The sequence below is a fragment of the Polypterus senegalus genome, chromosome 15 (assembly GCF_016835505.1).
Source record: "Polypterus senegalus isolate Bchr_013 chromosome 15, ASM1683550v1, whole genome shotgun sequence".
In the NCBI taxonomy this organism is placed as follows: Eukaryota; Metazoa; Chordata; class Cladistia; order Polypteriformes; family Polypteridae; genus Polypterus; species Polypterus senegalus.
Window position 1 is genome coordinate 118879331 of NC_053168.1, and position 18413 is coordinate 118897743.

The 18413-nt window shown below is 39.7% G+C and overlaps 1 protein-coding gene across 1 annotated transcript in view; it reads left to right on the forward strand.

Annotated features, from left to right (window-relative positions):
- The window catches only part of LOC120515647 (NIPA-like protein 2), a 63270-nt gene extending 50055 nt beyond the window's left edge, over window positions 1-13215 (forward strand). Inside the window, exons 7-11 of the mRNA XM_039736862.1 lie at window positions 168-303; window positions 2850-2938; window positions 7295-7358; window positions 9819-9913; window positions 10645-13215. Coding sequence (XP_039592796.1) covers window positions 168-303; window positions 2850-2938; window positions 7295-7358; window positions 9819-9913; window positions 10645-10742 — 482 coding nt within the window. The 3' untranslated portion in view covers window positions 10743-13215. The remainder of the gene's footprint in view (window positions 1-167; window positions 304-2849; window positions 2939-7294; window positions 7359-9818; window positions 9914-10644) is intronic.
- The last annotated feature ends 5198 nt before the right edge of the window (window positions 13216-18413 follow it).

The following is an 18413-nucleotide window of genomic DNA, read 5'->3' on the forward strand; positions in this document are numbered from 1 at the left end:
TCGATTTTGTTGAAATATGTAGGTTGTTAGAAAAATTGGTTTAAATGTTACTTTTATGAATTGATATTACAAGTCATTTCATGGTAGCCTTGCTCCATTCCATAACCCCATTCCCAAACAACATGCACAATTATCTAGTTATTTTTTATCTGACTTTCTTATTCCAGCTTCAGTTACTGTCATTTCTGTGAAGGCCGTATCTGGCATGATCACTGAATCAGTGAATGGCTCAATGCAGCTTATATACCCAATCTTCTATGTCATGGTGGTCGTCATGATAGCCTCCTGTGCCTTTCAAGTTAAGTAAGTGAATTCATAAGTACAGCATGTTCTTTGTGATCATGTGTATATTATTTATTATTATTTGTTTTACCAATGTTTGTAGAGAAAGAAGTGTCCACAATAATGTCGAGTAGAAAAATAATTAGAGTTATAAAAACAATGATTTGGCTGTTGAGTGTGTGTCAGGTGACTAAGACTCAATAGTCAAGATGTCTCTTTTCATTTTTCTGTGTACCTTTACTAAGACAAACATACAGAAAATATGAGAATTCAACCCTTGGCATATTTCACAGAAAGAAAACCTTTTGCCCACAAGAGCAAAGCCAAATACCTGGTTTTCTTACTGCGTGCATTGTGTACTTGGCGTGTACTAGTGGTTAATCCCAATTCAGCAGTGGCAGTACACATTGAGTGCAGCAGTTTCTGTGTGTTGCACCAAGAACAATTTTGTAAGACTTAAAAACAACAGTACCAACCACACTAATGGTGGTGATGAGGGCTTTGTATATGTAATATGTAATAGAGATCACTGCTTATTCCTTTTATCCACTTTGCATTTTTCACTTTGATTGAGGTCCTTCTGAAAAGGCCCTGTCTACTTCTAAGAGTTATTAGTTATGCCCTGAAAACAAGGATATGTATTCACAGGACAAGTACAGCCAATCAATCAATCAATCAATCAATTGATAAGTAAATAAAAATGATTTTAAAATGTATGTTGTGCAGATATTTCAAAATAACTGAGTAATTAACACGCAAATAAGTTTTAAACTTGCACTTTTACTGTAAAACTTCAGTAAAAACAATTTTTTGAATTAAGGTTTTGTTAATATCACATTGATTCTGTGTTTGGACTTGCATCGTGACAACGCAACGTATAACTGCCCGTGAGTGAATATCATTTCTTTCTCTCTAATAAATAAACTGACTTTTTCAAATGTTTGTCCCTGTGATTTGTTAATTGTCATAGCAAAAGCTATTCTAACGGGAAACTGCAAACGTTTTAATACGAAAGGCTTATCAGGATCTCCTTTAGTGTCTGTCTTTCACTGAAGATGTACTACATTACCTTTCTTGTCACCTGTTAAAATTTTACATGTCAGAATTGTTCGACCAATTTTGAATACAACTAATCTTGTCCTATTGCATAGCCCGTCACTCATACATACATTAATCAATAACATTACGATACATCCTTTTTTTCAAAAGTAATTCGGCTGGTGGAAGACCAGATGTTGTTAACGGTTATAGTATTGTACAGGATATTCTAAGTCGATACTTTCATCTTCCGCACCATAACCACCAACTGTTTCTGCATAGTCTATTCATACACATTTAACCAATTTGCCGTGTAACCGATTGACAATTATCGCATTAATTTGTTTGATTTCATCATTTCTCGGAGCTAGGATTGCCCATGTATTAATTTCTTCTGTTGCTAACCCTTTGGGATTAAATTCTTCAATAAGATTTGGACATAATAAGTTTTCTTTTATTGGGAACTTAAAGTGAGGAAAATGTAAGAATTTATAAGAGTTGAGAGCACAGGAACTGTGTCTGACAAAAGCATTCACATGAATGAGAGGTGAGAGGACTGTGGATGTGGTTGAAAATGGTTGAGAGGAGGGCAGGACTTGGAAAAAACCTTTTGGCAATAGTCTCGTCTCAAGATTTTCTTTTATAATAGAGAGATGTGTAATAGTGATATAAATTTACAATCAATACATATACAAGGTTCCCCATAAATTGATAAAATATTAGCCACTTTTAATGATCCTACATGTCTTTACAACAAAACATTACAAACACTACAAAAAAGAAACAACTGAAAGATTACAGGTGCCTATAAAACATATCAAACGATACAAAATAATTTCCTTCAAATAATGTACAATAAAAAAGGGACAATGGAAAAAATCCAAATGTACGAAAATAGATACAAAAGAAAAACGTTGTGAGCCCACCAAATGAACCAATAAGTCCTAGGTTTGTACAACAGATGTCCAAAAAATAAATGTGTATCGTAAGCTCTAGACAAGCACAAACTGGGAGAAATATTACTGGATTCCTAACCCACTCATGTGGTCGGTTTATTTTATGGTGGTAATTTTAGTAAGCATATTCATTTGTATCTTTTGCAATTGTTTACAGTAATATTATTCTAACATTGTAAAGTTGACATTATTGTTAATCTTCAGCTATGGTTTGCTTTGATAAAAAGTAGTAAGACCGAGAGGTCAACACACTTAAGTAATGGTTACACATACTCTATGTATAAACCCTTTAATCCTATTCTGTCTCGCAGGCATGCAATGCAAGATCTCAGTTGCACCTTTTTTAACTGAATTTAAAGGTGCTTTGGCCTGAGTCCGTGCCATGCAGATGTGATAACAGCTCATGAAGTCATGAAGTGCAGTGCAAGCTTCTGTTTACCTAGGCATATGAGTGCTTGTGTATATTTCCAGAGAAGATAAATATGTGCTTGCTTTTAATCACTGAGACAATGTAGAGACTCTGGTACTAAATGTATTTGTTGTCTTTTCTCTGTTTTGTTAAACTGTTTTTAGATTTTTGAACCAAGCCATGAGACTGTTTAATGCAACAGAAGTGGTGCCAATCAATTTTGTGTTCTTTACAGCAAGTGCAATATTTGCAGGTAAGTCACAAGCTTGTTTCCTTCTCCATTCCCACCCAGTCTCTGATTTTTCTCTTACTGGAAAAACATTCTCCTAAAATTGAATAAATATTGTGGACTGTTGTATTCTTCACTCTTTGTGAATCAGGAATGATTTTGTTCATGCATATTGTAAATATTAAAAAGGTGTACTTGTACTTTGAAATTACAGTGATCCCTCGCTATATCGCGCTTCGACTTTCGCGGCTTCACTCCATCGCGGATTTTAAATGTAAGCACATCTAAATATATATCAGATTTTTCGCTGGTTCGCGGATTTCTGCAGACAATGGGTCTTTTAATTTATGCTACACGCTTCCTCAGTTTGTTTGCCCAGTTGATTTCATACAAGGGATGCTATTGGCGGATGGCTTAGAAGCTACCCAATCAGAGCACGTATTACATATTAACTAAAACTCCTCAATGATATACGATATGCATCCCATGCGGTGCTCGATTGTTTGCTTGTCCTTGTCTCTCTCTCTCTCTGACGTTCTCTGCGCCTGACGGAGGAGATGTGAGCAGAGGGGCTGTTTGCACAGAGGCTGTTTGCTTAGAAGATACTAACGCTCCTCTAAAAAATGCCGGGCGGCAAACTTAAAAGCACACGTATTGATTTTTTGATTGTTTGCTTTTCTTAGCAAGCGCTCTCTCTGACATTCTCTGCTCCTGACACGCACTCCTTTGAAGATAAGATATATTTGCATTTTTAATTGTGAGAAAGAACTGTCATCTCTGTCTTGTAATAAAGCACAGTTTAAACTTTTGACTAAAGGGTGTTATTTCATGTCTAGAGGGCTCTAATAATGTTAACAGTGTGGGAGAGTTTATAAGGGCTTCAAATATATAAAAATAACCATACAAACATATGGTTTCTACTTCGCGGATTTTCATCTATCGCGGGGGGTCTGGAACGCAACCCCCGATATCGAGGAGGGATTACTGTATAGTCTATTATGTGAATATATATTTATCTCGTTATGGGTCACAAAAACCTAAAGTATAGCCCAGCAGTAAATGTAAAACACTGATAGGTTTGGACTCCATTTTTTGTTTGGATGCAAATAAATACAAACATAATTCAGCAATTTAATCACAATATGTTGGTAAAACAAGTCCTTAAAGGAAACCAGTAGAGATGACAAAAGACATTCTGATTTCACAGGGGCTAAAGTGCTGTGTACTCTCGGTTTTACCTGTATAGGAATATGAATATATAATATGAAGCAGGCTAAATACAGATTAGTACGCACTGTGCTCAACATATTGACAAGTAACTTGACTGCAGGCCTTGCTACATGAACCATTTGACTCCACTACATGCAGCCGCCTACACAATGAGAACAAAAAGGGGGCAATTTAAGAAGGTGATGACTCATTTTGGTTTTGGTGCTTTATCATTGAGTATAGAATATTCTAAATATTAATCTTGCTTGCCAGTGTCAAGTGTCATTAAGGTTTATATTTGGCTTTAGAAAAGATAGTTGTACAAAGTTTGTTTTCTTTTCAGGCAAGATTGTCCTCATCAAAAGTTGAGACTTCTTGCAAAAATACATTAGAGAATTAAATGTGACTGGGTATTGCTGCTGAATGGCAAAATCTAAGGACTGGAAGAATAAGTTTAAAATCCAAGGGGTAGTTAATTTCCTGATTTTTTTTTTTTTTTCTTTTCACTCTCATGCACCATTATTCTCACCTTGGACAATTTAGATTCAGAAATAAGAGGGCAAATATGAATAAAAATGTTCTTTCTCTAATCAAGTATTGCTAATGAAATTCTCAGCTCAGATTTTGAAGCGTACTTTATAGCAGTATTGATTAGCTGACTCTGACTATAGGTGTTTTTGTACCATTCAGATGTGATTAAAATGCACGCTGCAGACGTTCATTTAAAGGGATTTGCACACATTTCGGTCACACCACTTTTTCTACGTGGTCCCCCCATTTCAGGACACCATAATGCTTAGGACAATTGGTGTCCCAGGTGTTTGTGATTCCTCAGGTGGGTTTCATGGCTTCATGAGAGACCTCAACTTGCTTCTACCCCTTGGAGTCTGTAGTTGAGGACAACAGCTGTGCCAATGAAAGTCAAAGAAGCAGTTTGAGGCTGGAAAATAAGAATAAAAACATTGGAGACATTGGTAAAGCCTTAGGATGACCTAAATCAACTGTCTGGAATACCATTAAGAAGAAAGAACACACTGGTGAGCCCAGTAATTGTAAAGGGACTGGTAGGCCAAGAAAGATGTCCATTACTGATGACAAAAGAATACTCATTATGGTAAAGAAAAAACACCAAACGTCTGTCTGACAGATCAGTAACAGTCTTCAATACGGATGTGTCAGATTTGTAAATTTTAACCGTGGAGTACAGGGGTAAATCAAGGAAAAATGTGTTTTTATTCCAAGCATTGTGGAGGGCACTGTATCATTCAACTTGTCTTGAAGTCTGGTTATGTAAGATGTCAAGCTTTTTGGAGTATTCCACCATGACCATTTTTGGCCCTCCTAGACACACAAAAATCCTAATCTTTAAGCCATTTTTGGATAATTTGCACAGTAAATTACACCCTTATGATAAAAAGAAAATCAATATGTGTCGTCACTAAAAAATAATCGGAAGGGCTTGAATTTGTGCAGGCCACATCAACTGACCCATGGAGTGCCCTGAATTGAGGCAGCTTACACTACTTGAGACTTCTTATTGCTTGTTGTAATGTCTACAGACCTCTGCAGTGAGACCATTGATAGTAGTGTATGTGACTAAAGATCTTTCATTTCGATCAGTACAGAACCAACTGACATTTTCAAATTTAAGATGAGTGCATAGATGTTTGCCATGTGACACCTCGTTGTAGCAGTACATTTAGGTTATCCAAAAGTCATATTGCCTTCCTTCTCTGCAATAGCTGACCAGTACAGTCTACATGATCACAGGGTCTTGCTAGGGGATCCAGTCATTTAAAGGTAATTGTAGTAAGTACAAAAAGAATGGAATTCATCACAGCTTAATTTATGTTGTGTGATTTCTATGAAAAATAATGGTTGAATGTGTCACCTGCACGTGCTGGCGAACTACAATGCCATGTTGAGCTCCTCAGTGAGTATAATTAGTGTACAGCCCTGGACATGCAATGGCATTTTAAAACTGTGCTGCTCAGTAGCCTCATTAACACGCTAAAGATTCTGAGGACTTGGATTTAAACAGCTGGTTCATGTCAAGCTGTCAGCTTGTTTTTATTTATTGCAACACCTTGGACTTAAAACTTGCTTTAAATTGCTTTGAGTTTTTTCCTTCTATCTGCTGTCATCTTTGTTCTGTTCTGCTGTTTCCATTTCAGCCCTTTTTTAAATCCCAGTCAAATTGTAAGGCACTGCTGTGGTCTTAACATACCAAATGGTTGTGCTAAAAACACGTCCCAAGTACAGAAATGCTAGCCTGGTTTTCCTTTAAATACAGACTAGAAACATCTGTAGCTTTCATTTTGGTTCAGAAGATAATTTTGGAGAGTTTAATTAACTGTTTGGACAGGATTTTCTTTTTTTATAGAGAGACATGTAATAGTGATATAAATGTACAATCAACACATATGCAAGGTTCCCCATAAATTGAAAAACTGTTTAGGCTAATTTGCATTGGCATTGCCTGATTTATGTAAGGTAAGTCTTCTCTGCCGTGTGACTGCTTTATTTAAGTGCTACTCTACTCCGGCCGTGTATACGTTCTCACTGGAATTGATCTTTTACTAAAGGGAGTATTTAAATCTGGTCTTTAATTTTCTAGTTTCTAAAAGGCATTTCCTTGAAGGGATGTAATTGACATGTGTTTCTTTTACAAATCTGTGTTCCCCCTTTTCTTATACAGTATACAGTATACTTGTTCTTGGCATAAATATTGTGTAAAAAGGTCATTTTTGAAATAACAGAAACTGATACTGTCACAAATGATTATCTATGCAGAAGAGCCTGCTTATTAAGTCTGCTTTTGATAAATGTTTTTAATTTGTAGTTTAGACCAAATATAATAAAAATGTTCATAATGATTAATGTGTCAAAACATAAGTATTGTATTAATGTTTAATACCACAAGTGCACTATGGCCAGCTTGGTTTCAGCCAGGTCAGTGTGAGAACCTCTACAGTAGCTGTGCCTGGACTGTACAAGTGGCTGCGATTCCAGAGAAATGAGTAAAGCCGAACATCCGTGCTATGGAGTGATGGACATTTACTTGACCCTTGTCCACTCTCCTAAAATCACTAGCTGTCCTCTTGTTCACCATATTATAGTGGTAAGTTGGAAGTGCACCACCTCTACTAAAATGTGCTTCTTCTATTTCAGGTGTTGTTTTTTACCAGGAATTTCAAGGTGTTGCTTTCCTCAATATTTTCATGTTTCTTTTTGGGTAAGTAGGTTTTAAATGTAATTGAATCTAAGATTGCATTTTTTCAAAGTCTGCATAATTTGGAAATTAAAGTTCATTATCATTTGAAAGATCTGTCTTGTCCCCAAAGTAACTTGATATCTTCATTGCAGTTTCTTTTCTTGGCAGGTTTAGTTTAAGAAGTGTATTCTGAGAAATAAATAACCATGCAATAAGGTGTAGGCTGGGCCAACTCTCTTGTGAACTAAAGGAGTAAAGTATTCATTAAAAATACAAGCCTGTTTTTATTTTTATTTTTTTCTTCTTTTGTCATTCTGTTACAATTGTCTCCTATAGTCTGCTTTCCCTGCTCCTCCTGTATGCCATGTGCCTACATGTTAGTGTCGCAGCTTCTGTTTTAGACAGAATTATTAGCTCAGGCAATGTCTGCCTAGCAAACCATTTTTTCTGACCTGCTTAGTTAAGAGTTGTGGGGACCTGAGGGCTATGGCAGCAATGTGATGGGTAATCGTTAAACTTCTACCTCACTTTGGTACATTTCCCCTTGAAATCTGCTACAGAAAGCAAATCGGAGATCACTCGGCACAAACAAATGTCAATTTAAAAAGGCAGAAATCAACACTCATCATCTGACAGATATTAATTCTGACTATTACAGATGCTAGTACTGTTCTTGACTCTATTGGCCCCCAGCCTGGTATCAGTAATTAATTGATCTTTGCATTCTAGCTGTGTGCCTTGCTATTTTAAACATGCCATTGTTCATCCATTGCTGAAAATACCTAATCTTGATTGTTCCGTTCTTAAAAATTACAGGCCCATTTCTAAACTTCCACTTCTCTCAAAAATCTTAGAAAATGTTGTTGAGCATCAGCTGGTCATTTTTCTTGAGAAACATAAACTTTTAGATCCCTTCCAGTCAGGCTTTTGAAAACACCACTCACAGAAAGTGCTCTCCTTGAAGTGAAACAATTTATTAATGGCTGCAGACACAGGCGAAGGTTCAGTGTTAGTGGATCTTGATTTTAGTTCAGCCTTTGACATGGTTAGCAAGGTTAAATCACTCCGTGTGTATCTCTGGTTCAGCCTTGGCTTGGTTTACTTCTTAATAATCTGATAAGAGTTTCTCCATCTCGATTCGTGAGGAGCCCCAAGGCTCTGTCTTTGGACCCATCTTGATTTCACTGCAGTATATGATATGCTTCCTCTAGTACAAACCATCAGTTCTTTTAATGGTATCTCCCACCATTTTTATGCTGACAATATTCACCTTTAATGTTTTTTTAAACCAAAAGAACTACACAAGTTGTCTTCTTTGGTCAATTGTTTAAAGGAGGTCAATAATTGCCTATTTGCCAATTGCTTAAAGTTGCATACTCAGAAAACTGAGGTTTTAATCTTTGACCCTCTAGATCTGCACCCAGCAATTTCTCAAAAACTTTCCACCATCTCCACTTCTTGTTGTGCATCCCTACATAATTTAGGTGTCACATTTAATCAATCTCTGAATTTTGATGCACGTCAGGTGTCTGTTGTTGATTTTTCCATTTAAGAAACTTGTCCAATCTGAGATCTGTTGTTACCATGGCTGGGATGGAAATGCTGATCCATGCTCTCTCATAATCTCAACCTATCTGGATTATTGCAATTCCCTCTTTGCCCAAGTAAAGCTGGTTTGTCTTGTCTTCAAATTGTCTAAAGTGCAGCTGCCAGACTTTCAACACACTCACAGAAAGGGACCAACATTTCTCCAATTTTTACACACTCTCTACATTGGATCCTAGTGGAAATTAGGATCCAATTCAAAATTCTGGTTCTTACTTACTGAGCTAGGGGTGGCACAGTGGCGCACTGGTAGCGCTGCTGCCTCGCAGTACGGAGACCCGGGTTCGCTTCCCGGGTCCTCCCTGCGTGGAGTTTGCATGTTCTCCCCGTGTCTGCGTGGGTTTCCTCCCACTGCCTGTGTTGGCTGGGATTGGCTCCAGCAGACCCTTGTGACTCTGTAGTTAGGATACAGCAGGTTGGATAATGACTGACTGACTGACGGAGCTCTGCATGGTCAAGCTCCCCAGTATATTGCAAACCTCCTCCAACAGTACACCTCAGGTTGTGCTCTTGGATCTTCTCATTTAGATCTCCTTTTGGTTCCTTGAACCACATTAAAGACACGAGGGGGTAGCGCATTGTTATGGAACAGTCTGTCATCGAGATTAGCAGAATCTATTGAACTGTAAGTGCCATCTTAAAACACATCTTCTGTTCAGAGCGGTATCTCTCTGGGTAACCTTGTTTTGTATTTTGATATTTCATTTTATTCTATGTTTTCATATTCTATGTTCTTTGTTTTTGATATTTGTTTCAAATCTGCTTTATTGTTCAGTGCTTTGTGACTTCTGTCTGCAGTAGGTACTTTATAAATACATTTTTACTTACTTACCAATTAAAAAACACGTATTTATTTGTAAACCCCTCTTTGCTCAGGTGTCTTCTGTCCTTCCTTGGAGTCTTTTTAATTGCCAAAAACAGAGAAGAAAAAACCTCTGAGGTACCCTTCATAGATATTGGCCAAATTCCTGGTGAGTACTACATGTTTCAGTCTACATGCAAGTTTTATTAGGTATTACAATTTTATGGGTAGATTTTATTATTTCAAGTATTACAATAATATGAATAATATTTATGCAGCAGTTTTGGACTGCTTTGTCATTCTCATTATCATGTAAATAAAATGAGCCCCTGTTCTGTTTTTGTTAATATTGATCTTGTGATTGTTTTGGGCTCCCATCGGATTTAAATGAGCTGAAACGCACATCAGCCAGAATACAGTTTGGTGGTTGGGCTGAAGTAGAGAAAGTCTACACACTGCTTATAAGTGGAAATCGGCAGAGTGATATTCACGTGTAATCTACCATTTTCGTCATACTTTGCTAAAACATTTCATTCAGCTAGATAGTCCATCCATACCTTTACAGAGCCAGGGGGAGCCACAGCCATCTGCCTCATGGAAGAATCGGCCTGAAACTGGCTGCCAGCAAATGTTGTTGTTTATACACACACACACACACACACACACACACACACACACACACCCTTCATTATCTCAATCCAAGTTACAGAGACCAGTTTAGCTTGCACACATCTTTCAGTCATGGGACCATTTGTCATGCAGTTAACTTATAATTCAGAAAAAAATATCCTTTAACATCTCACACTGGAATCAATATTATATGTTAAATTGTAGAAAACTGAACAGCATAGTCAAAAGGCCGTTACCAGTCTGAGCTCCATTTATACTTTACTTTTACAGGAAAGAAGTCAACAGATAAAATACAACCGGATACAAGCAGTGCTTCATATGGCTCAGTTAATGCAGAAGATGACGAAGGACCCAAAGCTTTCACATAAGAGCTAACCTGACCTCTTCATCATCTACTTCATCTGGTTGGTTTGCTATAGAAGTGCACAAATGAGTCAAGTCACAGAACTTGAATGTGGCGTCTGAACAGCATCTCAGGAGACAACTTTAGAAGAGGAAATATGCCTTTGGTTAATATTTTATCAGTATACTGTAAGGTTATTTAAACCAAATTATAGCTATGATTATGATCTGAAAGATTAAATGGTAAAGGTTGGTGACATGTATTATTTGTTTTTGGGAGAAAATGTCTAGTGAACTGAATATGAAATAAGAACCTGACCAGTCATGTCAAGTACTGAGGCACACGCTCGCTCGCCCGCTCCTGTAGACATATTGTACTGTGCACTGTGTGGCGGTGGCACCACAAACCTCTGCAATGCTGCCACCTTTTGGTGAAAGTGGGAAGATTTTGCAGGAGAACATCTTTTGTTTAAAAAGCTGCTGCTAGTGAAGCCCATGCCCTCAATTGGGTTTGTTCAGCTGTATTCTTCCACAGAGCTCAGCGTTTCTCCACTGGAGTATAAATGATTGTGTGTGAAGACATCAGACATACTGAGGTCAGTGCATCATCCACAGCTTAAAAATGGCCGCGGTGTTGGAGGAAAACACAATTAAAGATGTAGAATAACAGCAGAAATATAATATCACTGAAGACAAATGGGAGTTTTCAAAAGAAGTCTTTCAAGAAATACCACGGCTGGAGCATCTTGGGGAATCCTGAAGAAGTGGACTGTAACTGAAATGTTACAGCAAGGAGGTGGATGCACAACTGCAGCTCTTGTGTGCAGGCAGCACAGTCCTGACAAGAAAAAGAGAAAAGCCGAAAGGCCGTGGCCAAGCAGCAAGCACTGTGAAGCAGCTCAGAGCCGAGTTGGTGTGGCCTCGCTTCGCTAAAGAAAAATCCACTGCTTATAAATGCAATAAGTGAAGAATGTGCATTTCTTTTACTCTTGTTGGGCAATCTTTAAAGGGGCAAATGGAGGCAAAAAGCACTTTGCAGTAATTGCACTAAGCTACCTTGACAAATTGAGTCCCTCCAGTAGCAATTTGACAGCCAAAGAAAATGTGATCTTTTGAAAAGGAAAACATACACCCCAATCCCACATGGTCACTTCTAAGTGCCAGCAAATGGTTAACGTGGGTGTCTGTGTTCGTTCCTGCTCTTTCCTTTCCAGTCAGATGAACACAATTTTGAAACATTAGTTTTGTCAAGCTCACCCCCAAACTTGAATTAGCAGAATTAGTTTTAGAAAAACTAACTAAATATTTTATGAATCCTGCCCAATTTGGGAAAGAGTAACTCTTTTACAATATTGAACTCTAAATGTGTATCAAAGAATAACTTAAAGCTGACACTGAGTAGCCTCACATTGTGCGTGTAATCGTAGAGATCTGTGAGTAATAGTTGGTGATCAAGCCATGTACGCGAGCTGCTCTCTTAACCTAAATCGCTGTCTTCACAGAGAACTCCATCAGAGACCCGAGCACTGGCAGCTTCTGACCTGGAGTTAAGAGGTGAGAGTACTGCGCTGTTATCAGTGCGCTTTACAGCCACTCGTGCCCACCATAACTCTGGGTGCGCCTGGTGTTCTGAGCACAACATGTCGGCAGGCATGGAGCCGATTAGCTGGGCCCTGTGTGATGGTCTGACTGTGTAATCTCAACTGTTGTTGATGGAAAGCCAGCAGACTTTGCTTCTTCCCCCCAAACCGCCCCGTCTCTGTGTGTGTTTTTTTAGGGGCTTGAGTTGTCTGTGTTTATATTCATAGAACCTTCTGCCTACTGTTTTCATGTGGCACTTTCACTATAGGATTAACTTTGGCCCCGTCTTTAAAGCATTTTAAGTACAGGAGCTTTTGCTCTACTGTTAGACGCAGTAGACAGAATTTCTGTTAGCTATCCAAAAATAATGTAACATTTGTTTTCCCCCAAAGTAACTTGTTCACAGATTCAAATAATTTAATTGGAAATGAAATTCTGTATTCCATATACTACGACCCTGACATGAGGCAGTTGTGTTTGGCTTTTTGGACTCGCGGTGCCAGATTTAGTGAATTGTATTTAACAGGATGTGATAGACATGATGCTTTACACAGACTTGTAATTTCTGTTTGTGTCCAGCAGTTGACCAGGTTTGGGGTATGCACTACGGTCCGGTCATTCTGTGCAAAGTGACCAATCAACCACAACAACAAAAAACAAATCATTTTGGCCTTGGCCTGTACTGCTTGTAAATAGCTATTTAGTGTGCAGTCAACATCAGACGCTACCACAAGACCCCCAATATGCTGACATACTGTGTTGGCTAAGATGGCCCTAATCTTTTGCATGTTACAACGGCCCCTGGAGAGGTTTGGATAGTGGAAGTTAAAATGTTAAGCAGGGTGGTGGGATCATAAGTACCTGCCTGAGGTAGCCCACCTTCTATTGTTTTCCTACAATAAACCACTCAGTGCTTGACCAGCAGCTTGTTGCCTTTCTTCCCAGAGATTTCTTTCTCAGCGTCCCTCTGGCAGATTACTGATGCAGGCATAATTGTGAAAGTGAAAAGCAATAATGTACAATAGAAGGAAAAACAAGCAATATAACAGGTAGAAATAAAAATACTATATACTGTATATGAAAATAATTCATAAACAAGTTCTGGATATGGGTGCAGCAGAGCCCAGTGATGCACCGACTACTGATGGAACTTCACCCGACTGCAGGCAGACCCCACCATTTTTATTATTATTTTTTTATTAAATCGGCTGTATGCCTACACGCACATCCACAACCACAAAAGCATCACTGCCTACCCACCTCCTCTGAATTATAAACGGCCATCACTCCATAATTCATGGATAAACAGTGGCGCAGTCTGGGGAGCTCATTAAGGAGCCTCAGATGGCCCAACTCCAAACAAGTCATTTGACAAATCGGAAGCGTTTGAGATGATTGAAGATACGAGCCTTTGAACTTAGAGACAGGGAAGGACGCTGCTTCATCTCCCTATCAATTCTGCATGAAGCGTATATCAAACGTGTGCCCAGTCCAAAGGAGACCGAGCCATTGATGGTGACCTGATAGACTGGGGGGGCAGCACAGTTTTAGGTGACATCACCTGAGGTTTGTAAGCAGCCAGTGACACATGAGGACACTCCAGCAGTGCCACTTGGCCTTCAGTCATGAATTGCTGGCAGGGAGCAAACAGGTCAGGTTCACTGTCATGTGGTCAGCAGAGTGAACGGCCAAACAAAGTAAAGGTGGAAAGTTTCACTGGAAGCAAATTAAACAGGACTTTGAGGGTGGGCCCTGTGTATCGGGGAATGACAACCGTCCACTCGGTGTCTCTTGGGTTTGCCTGGACCTGCTCAATTGATGGGTGAATATGGCTTCATACAGCCTTAGACCCAGTCGTCCCATGGTAGTCTGGGCTTATTCCAGCAAAGCAAAGCCAGAACTGGCCCTAGCTGGACACCACTTCAGAGGTCACATGCCACACACAATTTTGGACGGACACATCTGTGTGACCAGGAATACCCAAAGAAACCAGCTGGATGCGGACACAAGACCACCATGCAGACTCTATATGGCCAAAGCTAGCTTGCACCCATGCCCTTAGAGTCCCAAAGCCTCCCCAGTGGCCCATTGTCCCCAAAGTTAAAACATAAACCTGGCCAGCTGCTTTGGTTTCCCAGCAGGGCTCCGTTTACTGGTAGGAATGGGTGTTGATTAGGATTCTTATAGGATACAGGAGCTTAATGGCACAGTAACCATGGGGGGCATTAAACGGCATTACAGAAAGAGCAAAACTGGGAATAAAGGAAAATGTAATTGGGTGGGCAAACATACTTGCTTTCAGGAGTAAAATGTCTGTACTGTTTGTCACTGCAGGCCACCTTTCAGTGACATCCTTAATGCGTACCCATTATTTTATGTGCACCTTACACCCCCCATCAGACTTTATAAAACAGCAGTGCATACGTACAGTGACAGAAGGAAAAGACCAACAAAGCGGCTGCCACTGCAGATAAATAAAGAGGAGGAGTTGGGCTTTAGTATGAAGGAACATTTCAGATGAAATTTAAGATGCAAATAAAGGAATACATCATCATATGTGTGAATAAATAACACAATAAGGTGAGCATAAATAATTAAATACATAAAATCAGGAAATAAAGTTGCCAATATTTATTTCAGTGACATCACATGTAACCTCAAATGCATACTGAAATGACAACTGACATTTTCATCCATCAAAGGGTTGGTTCTAATCATGTTGTTGAAGGACAAGCTCAGTGACGCAGCTGTGAAGGGTCCATGGTGGATACGAGTTTGTCAGCCTGAAAATGAGGCACCAATCACACCAGACACGCACTGGAGCCCAACCTCTCAACTTTGATGGCTGAAAGCGGCAGTTTGAATTTCATGTTGCATGTGGTATCATTGAAAAAAATAAGTGAATAATTAATTACAGAAACAAGCAACAAAACACACTTCCTGACACATTTAATTATTTATGCTTGCACATTATTTTATTTGTCACATTTTACAATGCATTTATTCATGTACTGTACATATTTTGTCTGAAAACTTCCTCCATAGTTTATACACTAAATACTATGGAGAATCATGGGGCAAAAGTATGACCAGCTGTAAGAGCAATTGCAGCTTTCATTTTAGGGGTCTACGAGTCCCCCACAAGGATCTGCCACGTTTCAAAGCAAATGACTTGTCTCACTTGATTCTATGTTTAAATGGTTGTGGAAAAAAAGCCTTATAAAGCAAAAGTAACGAATGATCAGAAACACATAAGGGCAGTACACCCGGTGTAGGTTTTACAGAACAGCCTCTTAAGATTTAACAGTAGACTTTTAAAGGACCCCAAACCTCACCTGTAGTCGAGTTCTCATGGCCTGTGAAGCTGATGTCTGCTTGTAGCTTTACTGCCAAGATCGCCTTTTTGCCACTAGAGGGCGCAGCTTTGCTATATTTAACAATCCAGGTTGGTGCCTGAGAAATAAAAAGTGCATGAAGTACAGAAATATCAGGTAGCAACACAGACATAACACGGCCGTTTGTGTATTAGTATCTAATATACAGCATATGGGGGGGCTACAGGTATTATTTTTTGTCCACATTTACCCATTTCACATAAAGATAGAAATATTCCTGATTAGTAACATTACTATGATTCCCAGCTGTCACTTGTTCTTGTTTCTGGTTATTTTTGACTAGCAGGGAGAGCCCAACGGCCCCCCGCTTATTTATTTTGTACATTTCAAATTTTATTTTTGTCTCCAACCAGATTCATATTGACCCGTGTATTTCAATTCATTTTCTGAGCTGCTACACTAAATTGGTTAGAATTTGGCAGACGTGCCACTTAGAATCAGCTCGTTTGTGTTAGTGTAGTGTAACAAGATGGTGTCCCATCCCTAGGGCTAAAATGAGATGGCAAGGTGGTCTTCCTGCTTGTCCTGTGTGGCCTAGACTTGTCACTGCTGGCTGCCAAGTGGTGACAGAGCACTGCAGTGAAACCAGACAGGCTGATTTTAGACATTGTTTGTCCATCTGTCCTTTTCTCTTTTCTTCCCACTTGTTCATTCAGCACAATGCATCCACACCAACTCACTGTAAGACCTGCCAGGTGATAACCCATTTGAATGTTGGTAATAATAAAATCCATTAAATGCCAAGAGGCTTGTCATCTTACCTTTGCTGGAGCTGCACTTCAGACATATCCACTTTAAAAAAAGCATCACAAAGTCTAACATGCCAGCAATGTGCGTCATCTACACTCTGGCACCGGGAAGACTTCCTGTACAACAAGACGATCAACTGAAGCATCTGTGAAGTTTGGGGTTGGATAAAATAACAAACACGCAGCAGTAGATCAGTGTTGAAACCCAACAGATTCAGGCCACCCTCTGGCTCCAGAAGAGCTTCAGTCCTTCCAGCAGTATTCCTGATTTGTATGTAATGGGAAGTCACAAACTTCCTCAGGAAAAACATCATCAGCAGTAGAACATTCTGTAAAGGTTCAATGTTGTTTAGATCTGCTGGTGGCGGAAGCCATGGTAGGTTCTTGTTGCTAACACCCCTCGTAATTAGTTTAGCAGACTGGGGGTGGCCCTCATCACCCTGGAAAAGGGGAACATCATGGATACCAGTCTTCACCTGGTCCTGTGAAACAGCCTTATAATCCACGTTCATCATATGACAAGTGTAGAGTTATACCACAGCAAACGGACACAAGATGACTGCCCATACCATTATGCATCTCCACCATATTAACCAGACAGAATAGACATTGTGGGTCAAAGCCAACTTCATCTTTCTTCAAATGTAATCCTGTCCCGAAGTAGATTGCCCAACACTCCATATTTCCCATTGCTCCAACCTCAGGCTTTACGCCAGCTCATTTGTGTGTGCCGGCCTTGTATTCAAGCAGCTTACAAATAGCAGCTTTGTGAAGACCACAACATACAGATCTAAAGGAGACTGGGTCACAGATGAGCCAGTTGTGCTCATCCATCTAGCCCTGCAGCAAAGCTGAGCGCAACTGACCACCGAGGCACTTGGAGTTTGTGGCCAGCCTCGGTACAAGGTTGTGCAGTGACAGGGTCCTTGTGGAGATCATTAAAAAAGCTTGAATGAGCTCTAGAGATCGTTGTAACTTTCTTAAACACGTGATCAGCTCTTTTAAGATTGATATGCACGTTGTGAGGGATTGCCGGCCGTGTGTCCCGACCAACACCCCCCAAACCGCCAGATGGAGCCATCCCTGCAACATGGAAGGGCCCCGAATTCCAGCAGGGCATCATGGAACTTGGAGTCTTTCATCACAACCTTGCTGGATACCATGGGGAAGACTGGAGGACACTGCAGGAAGGCCCAGGGACTTATACTTTCCTGACAGCCCGGAAGTCATTCACAATCACGGAAACTGAAGAAATGATACATTTCCAGGCTGAAGAAAAAGAGAAGTTTTTACCTGAACCGCAAGTGCTGGATAATCACATGGACAGAGAGCTCAGAAGCACTTCCGGGTCGAGGACTATAAAGGACTGTGGGACATCCCAGACAGATGAGCTGAGCGGAGAGGCAGGGTGGCTAAGCATCTGGGAGATTGTTTATTGGATTATTGGTTTTGTTATTGAGTATAGTGGAGTGATGGTGCTTTGTGCACATTATCATTGTAATAAATAATTATTGGACTTTTTATCTGGTGTCTGAGGGTTCAAGGGAGCAAGAGAGCCCTTAATCTGTCACAACGTGTACTATTTCTCTATCCAGACACAAAGGCTCTTACTGTTTACTACAAAATCAATAATTGCCACAAATGCTGATGGTGGCATCACTACACGTTCTGCACTTTTGCTGGGTCCTTAACCTCTGTAGCATTATGTTTAATAAACCCAGAAACGTGAGCCAAGAACAAGAAAAACAAATTCAGCACAGCAAACCTGTAAATGCCACACCGTCAACATAAATACAGCAAGAAAGGAATAGCGAGTGTTCACTGCTGTACTGAGAGATTTAGAAGACCTCCTCCGTCTCCAACGTACGACCAGATGTCACAATCAGGACAGTAGAAGCTGTCTCTTTGCACACTTTTCTTATATTTTTGTCTGTTGCTTCTGCACGAGAGGCTGAATGTCTGTTGTGTCAGA